This window comes from Taeniopygia guttata, chromosome 11, assembly GCF_048771995.1.
Source record: "Taeniopygia guttata chromosome 11, bTaeGut7.mat, whole genome shotgun sequence".
Lineage (NCBI taxonomy): Eukaryota > Metazoa > Chordata > Aves > Passeriformes > Estrildidae > Taeniopygia > Taeniopygia guttata.
This window is the reverse complement of record NC_133036.1, coordinates 19,570,414-19,580,510: the sequence shown is the minus strand read 5'-3', so window position 1 is coordinate 19,580,510 and position 10,097 is coordinate 19,570,414. Positions and strand designations below refer to the sequence as shown.

The 10,097-nt window shown below is 42.4% G+C and overlaps 1 protein-coding gene across 3 annotated transcripts; it reads left to right on the top strand.

Annotated features, from left to right (window-relative positions):
* The first annotated feature begins 223 nt into the window (after positions 1–223).
* CA7 (carbonic anhydrase 7) lies at positions 224–9,850 on the top strand. 3 transcript variants are annotated; one of them, XM_012571290.5, is made up of 7 exons: positions 224–334; positions 2,329–2,526; positions 5,266–5,384; positions 6,494–6,589; positions 6,831–6,893; positions 7,699–7,854; positions 8,136–9,850. In XM_012571290.5, the coding sequence occupies exons 1-7, from the start codon at positions 295–297 to the stop codon at positions 8,256–8,258; spliced, it is 795 nt and encodes a 264-aa protein (XP_012426744.1). In that variant the 5' UTR covers positions 224–294; the 3' UTR covers positions 8,259–9,850. The 3 variants fall into 3 exon arrangements, with proteins under 3 accessions (XP_012426744.1, XP_030137990.1, XP_030137989.1); XM_030282130.4 differs by having other exon boundaries at positions 8,111–8,246; XM_030282129.4 differs by lacking the exon at positions 224–334 and adding an exon at positions 491–1,213.
* Positions 9,851–10,097: the final 247 nt, after the last annotated feature.

The window sequence follows — 10,097 nt, the reverse complement described above, 5'->3', positions numbered from 1 at the left end:
GATGTTTTTTCCTAGATTTGATCCACAGTTTGGCTTTCTCTCTAAGTCCTGAGACTTCAGTTATCTGAGTTGTACATTTTCATTCAACTGTGGTGCTTTAGCAATAGAGGGAGCAGGAGCAGGAGCAGCGGGCTGGAGCAGGAGAACACGGGAGCTTTCCCGGTCCTGCAGGAATTGCTTTGGCTGCTCTGTATCTTTAAGGGGCTGACCCTATCCCACGGGAGCCGCTATAAAGGCAGGTAGGCAGCGGTGCCCTGCTCAGGGAGCTGGAGCCAAGCAGGGGCAGCTCCCAAAATGACTGGCCAGCACAGTTGGGGATATGGGCAGGCTGACGGTAGGTTATGGCATTTCCGTGCTGCATCTCTCTGTCTTCCCCCACTCGTTTTCTTTCTAGAGCTGTTGCCTGAGCCCTGCAGAGCTGCCTGCATTTTGATGTCTGCAAGAGTCAAGTATATACAGCAGGTAATTAATTACTTTATTGATAATCAATAGCACCCAGAAAGTGGCACCAAAAAATGTGCAAGTTTACATCTGCTGCCTTTCAGTGTTGCAATCAACATTCCTAAACTGAGGGAAGCAGTTTGAATGCTTTGGGTTTTTTTTCAGACTGCAGATATTACAGATGGGTCCCTTTCCAAAATGCTGTCATAAAACAAGATTACCTGTATCTTTCTCCAAAAGCAGTTCTGTTTGGTAAGGAAGATTTAGTAGAGCAGTAATAGATCTCCCGATTCTGTGCAGTTGCTGAAATGTGATATGTAGGTTTTCATAAAAGTGAATAAAATAAGCTATATGTTATGTATGTCTAGTACATCAATAAATTGTACAGATCAGTATCAGATCTCTTACAGAACAAGTTAGGCTTTCTGATTTGACAATTTTTAATTTAGTCCTCCTCCTTTGCTTCCCACCTCCAAGGATGTGTATCACAGTGCATGGGGGGATGTGGAGCTCCTGAAGAATTGCCACAGGAGCATCATGTAGTGCCTGTATCCTTTACAGACAGGGTGGATGAGTGGCTGATGCTGGCCAATGAAACAATTGCATAACTTGCAGGAGTCTCTTTCCTTGCAGCAATTATTTTAGCTGCTGAGTGACCAACAAGAGTCTTTTGAATAACCTTCAGGGGCCAGTCTCTTTCTTAACAGCAATTCCTTTAGTTTCTGTGAGTCTGAAAGCAAGTTTGAATACCAAATGAAGCTGGTTAGTGCTAGTAAGTAATGCTATGTATTTGTGCTTGTAGCTAGGCATAATAGAGCCATGGATACTCTTATGAAGCTTGTGAGAGCCAAATAATATTGCCTTAGCTTGTGTAAGAGCATTTAATTCCTAAATCTGCTTGCTAGGCAGGCTGAGAAAAGATATTATTTTATAAGCTTAGCAGAAAGTGTCAAAGCCAAGTAACAGTGTAATAGATCACTGTTGTATTATGTAAACTCAAGGAGGCTAAATACCTGTGCTTGTTTTAAAAAAAGCTTCCCCTTGTGAAAGTATGTGAGAATGCTACGATTAAAAATATGCTTCTTGAGAATCCCAAAGTACAATTGTTACTGCTATACTTTATGCACAGAAGCAGCAGAAGAATTTAATTGCTGCTTCCACTACCATAGCAAAGTAGAAAATGCGCCGTAAGAAATAGGAATTTTTGATATGGATAAGCTTTTGTTATCTCAAATGGCTTAAGATTCTTCCAGGTCTGGCAGCAGAGTTCTGCTATTAAATTGGGCTTTTCCCCCTCTTTATTGTGGTCAGGAAGTCTAAAAGTGTTAATCATGATCCTGTATCCTTCACTCGGGTTAGAGAGATACCATAAGGGGCATGAGTGAAGAATGGAGCTGTCTTAAAGATTTACTGCAGTCATAAAATTATTTTAAAAATAACTGCATAGTCAGTAGCTAAGAGACTGAGTCATCTGCATCTAATTTGAATTGCTGGAGCTTTTATACTCTCTTTCCCAGGGAGAATTAAATGCTTATTCTTTGGGGAGTGTGTTTGTGCATGCAAATGTTTACACCTGTACCCACCTTGGAACACCTTATCAAGGTAACTGCAACCTCTGCAGAGAGAGAATGGCACAAGTGACTGTGGGTACGACAGTCTGTTGATGTGCCATGATCTGCTTGGTGTGTTCTGGACAAGATATTTGTTGCAGCCTGCTTGTGCTAATAAACCCACACCAGCTTAGAATTTAAATTAATTTCTCACATTCCAAACATTGGAGTCACTTTGCTGAGCAAGCTTTATTTCAAGCCTCCTGAAAGCCCGTAACGACCGTTCTGTGTGTGGTGGGAAGGAAATAATGCTGCTTTCCTTTGCTTGCTGTTGAAGGTCCTTCTGAGTGGCACAAAGCTTACCCCATTGCCCAGGGGAACCGCCAGTCCCCCATCGACATCGACTCTGCACGGGCAGTTTATGACCCCAGCCTGCAGCCACTCCTCATCTCCTACGAGTCCTGCAGCTCCCTCAGCATCTCCAACACCGGCCACTCCGTCATGGTGGAGTTTGAGGACACTGATGACAGGACAGGTGAGAGACACTAGCACAGCCAGCTGACTCACAACACCAGCTTGGGACTTAGGGGGGAAGTAATTAAGCACATTCTGTACAGAGTAACTTCTGTGATGTATAATTTCAGTTTAGAACAAGGCATGTGACTGCAGCCATTTATATTTTGTCTTCATTTGGAGCCTCTCTAGCAATGCAATATCACAGATCAATAAGTGTTTCTTCAGTAGGAAAAGCTCTTGCATCAGGAAAATGAGAAGTTTGATTGCAGTCCTTTTCTTTGAGATGAGAATTGAAGTTTGCTGGGCATCTCTCCAGCACTGCTCGACCACATCCAGCATCCAGAGCAGGGATGTGAGCTCCTCAGTGCTTGGTTCGTGACCACCCCAACCAAAGATGCCAACTCACGTGCCAGCTCTGGCTCAGTGCCCGGCTCCCACCCACAGGGAAGGGAAGAGGATAAGCAGAGCTGGGTCCTGCAGCACAGTCATCATAATCCCTGCACCAATTTGTACCTGGACAGATTACTGTTACCTTGCATTTTCTTCTTTCCTCCCTGACTTGTAGCACTTTGGTTTCTTCAGAAATTAGAAAATCTTCAGCTCATTCTGGGTTCTGAGTTAGTATCAGACAAGTTTGAATGTTGGACTGCCTGCAGTTGTACATTATTCTTGTCTCAGCCCTTGGCAGAGAATGTAAATTCTTTAAGTGATTGATTATTTCTTCTGTTAGGTCTGTTTCCATGGTAGACTGTGCTTTTACCTCTGGGGGTAGGGGAAGAGCATTCAAATAGAGATAATAAAGAAGCTGATAAATAGGAAGAGTGCATTAGAAAAACAAAACAAAAAGAACTGGAACAATTTTTAAACCTATCAGCTGATTTCATCTTCCTTTTGGGTGTGCTGATTGACGCAAGCTAAATAGGATACCTTGCTATTGAAAACAAATTACTTTTTCTGTGAAGTGGCTTGTCTGTCCTGGTAACCTTTGAAATAAGGGCTAAAGGTTAATATTGCAGATATCTTGTTTTAAAATTTCTCTTCTGGAATGAATTTAACAGCCTGCCCAATGAGATGGTCAAGTTTTTAAGCAGCTTATCTTTACTGAATTTGCAAAGAAGACTGGGTGAGCATTTTCCATTTTTATTGCACATATCTGGCCAGAATGTCACCCTATAAATAGAATTTGTAAAACCTCTTGGAAGTATTATCTTAGTTTGGTAACTACTTTAATGCAATATTCAGCTGAACTGTATCTGTGTAACAGTGACCTTTATTCCGCTTTAGAAGTTTAAGAACATCTATTACTCTGAATTTAGCACCTGCCGGGAATGAGACCCTTTCTACACTAAGCGTGTCTTGTTTCAATAGCATTTTTTCAAGGAAGATGACTGCTAGGAGTGGGAAACATGGTTTAAACTGCTTTTAGTTGTGTTGAAATAGATCTAGTGACTCAAAGCTCTGCATAAATGACATTACAGAATTTTGACAGTAATCCATAATAGCTCAGCTTCTTAAAATATTAGGGACAGGTGATGCATTCTTTTGCTAACTTTAGAAAAACATACTAGGAGTATTTATACCCTTAATTAATGCTAAAACCTTTGCTTTGGCAGAGCCAGTTTCCTGCATACAGGTCAGCTAGAAGCATGCACATGTGGTAGCACCAGCTTTCATTCTTTAAATAAAATATTATGAACAGCACTGAGGATACAAGCTTTACAGATATTAAATGTAATTTTAATTTTCTTAATGTGAGACTCTGATCAGGTCTTGAGGTCTGTTGGGCAAAGTGTATTGGATTTGGTGGCATATAAAATTACAGGAATTACTGATGCTGTGATAAAATACCTTCTATAGGTGGCATCTTAAACATTCGTCTGCGCTTAGGTGCTATTTCTAAATGATGCATGAAGTGTCTCTGTGGCATTTCCTTACCTTTAGAAGGTGATTTGGGGTTAAGTGGTGTCATGTGAAGTACCAGCTATTGTATTTCCTCTTTTATGGGATCAGGTATTTAAAGGAAATGGAATATAGATAACCTCCACTGGAAGTAAAGATACTGTAAGAAGGAAATACTTAGCTGAACTGTCTAACTGATGTTCAGGGTATAAGGTTTCCTTAGAGTCTCCTCTCCAGGTGAACAATCCCAGCTCTCCCAGCCTTTCCTCCCAGCAGAGCTGCTCCATCCCTCTGCTCCTCCTGGAGCCTCCTCGGGGCTCTCTGCAGCAGCTCCAGGTCCTGGCTGTGCTGGGACAGGGCTGGGACAAATCTGCAGGTGCTGCCTGCAGCAGAGGGGCAGAATCCCCTCCCCTGCCCCCCATGAGGGGGCTCAGCCCAGGGCAGGGGGTTTGGGGCATGGCCAGCTCTCACCCACAGCACCCCTGGGTCCCTCTCCCAGGGCTACTCCATCTGTTCCACTTGTATTTATTGTGTTTAACTGGAAAGGCATAAAGGTGGTTACCATATCTTCATGTGTCAAATATGCTCTTTCAAGAAAGCTACAAATTCTGTGAAGATAGCCACACAGTGTTTTTAATTTACATTTTCAAATGAGTTTTGATGCACTCCATTAGTAAATCCACCCCTCTTAAATGCCTGGATGATGCATCTTTTGCATGCTAGCAGCTGGGAGAGCCTGCTGGCTTTTTTCCACTATTGTGCCAACAGTGCTTAGCTTAACTAGCAGGAAGCTAAAAAGACAAAATGCTTAGGCTTTCTTCTCCTGATTTTTTTTTTTTTTTTCTGTTCTTCTGGCCAGCAATCAGTGGAGGGCCCTTTCAGAATCCATTCCGGCTAAAGCAATTCCACTTCCACTGGGGCACCACACACAGCCAGGGATCAGAGCACACCATTGATGGAAAACCTTTTCCCTGTGAGGTAAGGATGTATTTTCACAGACAGGATGACAGGATTAATTCCTGCAAATTATGTTGTCACATGACTTTGTCTGCAGTGGGGGCAGAATTAGGATTCTGATTCCTTGCTCACCACGGGTAGGTCAGCCATCCCTGCCCTCCTCAGCTGGATGGGGAGAGGAGAGATAAGGAGATAGGAAAGGCATAAGGGATAAGGGCAGGGAGAGTTCCCTCACCAGTTACTGACACAGCAAAACAAAAAATCTATTAACAACCAAATCAGAGTAGGATAATGGCAAATAAAAGCTAAATCTCAAAACAGCTTCTCCTCACCCCTCCTTTCTTCCTGGGTTTAACTTTACTCCCAGCTTTCTCCACCTCTCCCCCGAGTGGTGCAGGGGGATGGGGAATGGGGGCTGTGCTCAGCTCATCCCAGGTTGTCTCTGCTGCTCCTTCCTCCTCAGGGGAAGGGCTCCTCACATCTTCCAGTGCTCCAGTGTGGGGTCCTTCCTACAGGAGACAGTGAGCTCCTTGAGCTGCTCCAGCCTGGTCCTTCCATGGGTGCAGTCAGTCCTTCAGGAGCTGCTCCAGCCTGGTCCTTCCCATGGGTGCAGTCAGTCCTTCAGGAGCTGCTCCAGCCTGGTCCTTCCATGGGTGCAGTCAGTCCTTCAGGAGCTGCTCCAGCCTGGTCCCTTCCCATGGGTGCAGTCAGTCCTTCAGGAGCTGCTCCAGCCTGGTCCTTCCATGGGTGCAGTCAGTCCTTCAGGAGCTGCTCCAGCCTGGTCCTTCCATGGGTGCAGTCAGTCCTTCAGGAGCTGCTCCAGCCTGGTGCCTTCCTTGTGATCACGAGCTGGGGAAGCTTCTGGCAGTTTCTCACAGAAGCCACCCCTGTACCCTCCCACTCCCAAAGCCTGGCTGTGCCACCCCCGTATGGGCTGTTACAGAAAAAAATTTGCCTGGTTTCTGCCCACACTCACGGACCTGTCCCAAGGATTGAACTTCTTCATGTTTCCAGCAAAGCCTTTGACACAAAACTGTTCTGTTATGAACAACTGTTAGTGCTATCAATACGAAACCACGTTCATAACTTTGATTACTAATTTAATTCTTATTTGTTATTTTTCTTTAAAGCTCCACTTAGTACATTGGAATGCCAGAAAATACACAACATTTGGAGAGGCAGCAGCAGCTCCAGATGGCTTGGCAGTAGTTGGTGTTTTCTTGGAGGTAAGAATTGCAAAAATAGCATGTTTACATGATAAAAAGCATTATGCTGTAAAGTGTTTGAGGACTATGCCACATATTTAAGAAGTGCTTAAGGAAAACAGATGACTTACTGGAAGCATTAATGCATTACAAATTGCTGATAAACTTTGGTAGGAATGTTAAGATTTGGGTAAGAAAACAACTCCTAATTAAAGCACAGTTGTAGTCCTTCTTATTTAACCTGTCTATTCCATTATTTTAGATTGGAAAAGAACATGCCAGTATGAACAGACTCACTGATGCTTTGTACATGGTAAAATTTAAAGTAAGTTCTAAGCTCTTTAAATTTGCTTCTGGGATATCCTTTAAAAATCATGCTTGAGACAAAAATGAAAAATCACTCACCCACAGATCCTCCCATAACTAGAACATAACTGTAGTTGTAACTTCTTTTTCCCCTCCAAAGTTCATATTATTTTCCTAATCTCAGGTGCCTCACAAGGCCATGCTGACCCCACTGGTCATTGAGAGGTTCTGCCTTTCCCAAACATTCTAAAATCCACAGCTCCCTGACCCTTGAGACTCAGCTCTTAGACTCAGCAAAATAATCCTTTTCCATTGAGCCTCAGCTGGCACAAGTGGAAGCTGCTTGTTTGTCTTTGCTGCAGAGCTCTCAGGGATGATCTCACTGAGGTCCAGTGTTTGTTCCTGAGGTGTTTTCTGAGTGAGCGAGACCCTTTTGGATGCTCCTACAGAATGAAGAACATTTCTCTAGACTGTGGTACTTAAGGCAATCACTACTTTAGGCAGCACCTCCTTCTATTTCTACCAATCTTTTGGTTGATGTATCTTCTTCTATCAATGCACCTTCCTCTAATTCTAGATTTGAAGGTTTGATTTTTTTTTTTTTTAAGCCAATACTTACAATAGCAGACAATGACTATAAGATTTAAATTTTCCTACTAAAATAGATGAGAAAGTAATGAAACAAGGAATTCTGCTATGATATTATCTATACTCACACTGAACACTATATATTAGTGTTACTTTTAACATTTTTTTCTCTTTCAAAAAAGTTTTTTTTACCTGCACTTAAAAGGATAAATTTCAAGTCTATTTTCTTTTCCTAGGGAACAAAAGCTCAGTTTAGAGGCTTCAACCCTAAATGTCTCCTGCCCTTGAGTCTAGATTATTGGACATACCTCGGTTCTCTGACAACCCCACCCCTTAATGAGAGCGTGACATGGATAGTGCTGAAAGAACCTATAAGGATCTCTGTGAAACAGGTAACTTTCTGATACTCTCAGTTATTGTAGCATTCAATGCTGGATAAGCAGGCAAAGACTATTCTGATTTGAAGTGAGGCTAAGTTAAAAGTCTCTGAATATTCAGCCTGTTCGATCCTCTGGGCTTCTGTTATTTTCTGTTAATGCTCTCTAGGAGCTTTGCTTGAACCTGTTTCATTAACTGATTAAAACACACTGAATATTTCTTTTTAGTCCTATTTAAAAAAACATTATTGTTGATTGCCCCCTTGAGCAGTGAATTGTTTCCCCTGAACTTCCAGCTGGAGAAATTCCGCATGCTGCTCTTCACCGGTGAGGAAGACCAGAGGATCCAAATGGCCAATAACTTTCGCCCCCCTCAGCCTCTGAAGGGGAGAATTGTTCGAGCTTCCTTCAAGGCCTGAAGAAAACTGCTAATGGTCCTGACATATCCAAGAGCTTCCACACGTGAGATACTCTAAACAGAAACTCAGGTCTACTGACCACTCATGGAACACACAAGACAGGCATTTCCAAGAACCCTCTGCTTGGATGGGGACAATCTTCTAGCTTTTTTTAAAGTGCTCATTCTTTGGAGAAATGACATCTTTTTACCAGCACTATTTAATATAAGGGATAGCTGAGTGAACTAGGCTGTTATCCAAGACGTGAAATTCTATAAAATTAAAATGATATTAAAATTCAACTTGATATAAAATGGAAAATTGTGTGGTGATCTACCAGTGCTGATGGCCACAACTTCTATTTGTCTCATTTAATATATGAGGAAACAGTAATCAAGAATTTTGGATAAATTTGACTTAAATTTTCCTTAATGATCTGTTGTTACCATTTGCTGAGCTCTAATTTAAAGATTGCTTTCACTGTACTCTTGCTGCCTGATGACACAGTGTGTGAGTCACACTAGAGAAAAGATCTTTACTTGCCTCAACTAGGCCCTGGTATGAAAATTAAATATATATTTTAAATCTAGTGTTCTAAGATGCTATCTTACAATGTAATGCTGTGTTGAAAAGCAGAGCAGTTTACCGCAGTGTTATTTAGGTATTTGTCCTTTCAGCCCATGCAGAACACAGGACTATGTGCCCTGGTCAGGGTCAGTTTGGTTGAAGAGTTCCTCTGTAGCGATCCAGGTGTGTTTTGTGTTCCTCAGTTGCTCAGATTCTACCTCAGCTCACTGCTACGCTCTGCAATATGACCTCCTTCAGTGTCTGCCCTACAGAGAGCAGGTATTTTGTTTCCTTTAGGGACCTAACTTGGGTAGGTCTTGTCTGCCCTGAGTGTGCATTGCTGCACAGACCCTCCCTGCACACATGAGGCTTCAGCACTCCTGAGTCCTTTTACCTCTGCAAAATTGCTTTAGAACAGCCATGTGTTGGTTCTGCAGCTTAGTGACAAAATTCTGACTCTGGTACTCAATACTGTGATGTTCTCTGTGACTACCCACAGTCAATTCCAAGCTCCTTGAGTTCTGGGCCTCACACGGCCTGCTGTGTCTGTGTGGTTCAGACAGACATTGCTGATGCTGATCACTTCCCATCAGCTGAGATGGAGAAATCAGGATGTACAAGGATGAAAGTGGGGAGAAGGGAGAACACCAGCTGCTGTGGCTGCTCCCCTTTCTCCAGGGAAGGATGACACAAGGTGTGGACCACAGTACAAGGAGTGAAAGACTGGAATTCTGCTTCTCAAATCTCCAGGGTTTTTCTGGTACACTGACCTAAAACTTTGTTTCTCAGTTTCCTCTTATGTAGAAAGAGGGTAACACTGACCTCTACCTCACAGGGCTGTTGTGAGGGCTAATTCAGCATTGTTTTAGCTGTGAGATTCCTATCCAGGAGATGCTAAAGGCAATGGAAAATCCTTACAAAATGCAATGGTTTTAGCTATTATGAATGTATTATGAACTTTGCTAGTAATGCAAACTGGTATTGTAGAAACTATTTAATGTATCTTAATTTCTTTATCAAATTAAATAAATGAGACTTTAAAATCATGTGTACATATCTTCATCCTTCTTTTTGAGAAGACCCACCTCTCCCTACTTACAGCATAATTTTTCTTGGATTTTCATCAACAGAAATTATGTTTGTTTTCAACAGGTGCATCTTTTTTGGATCAAGGAATGCTTTGACTGTTTATCTTCACTTCTACAGAAACTTTGCCTAAGCTACTGTGGAATGATCTGAGTCCAGATAAGAGTTATCCCTCCCAAGTTTGTGGACATGTTTTTAAATACTAGA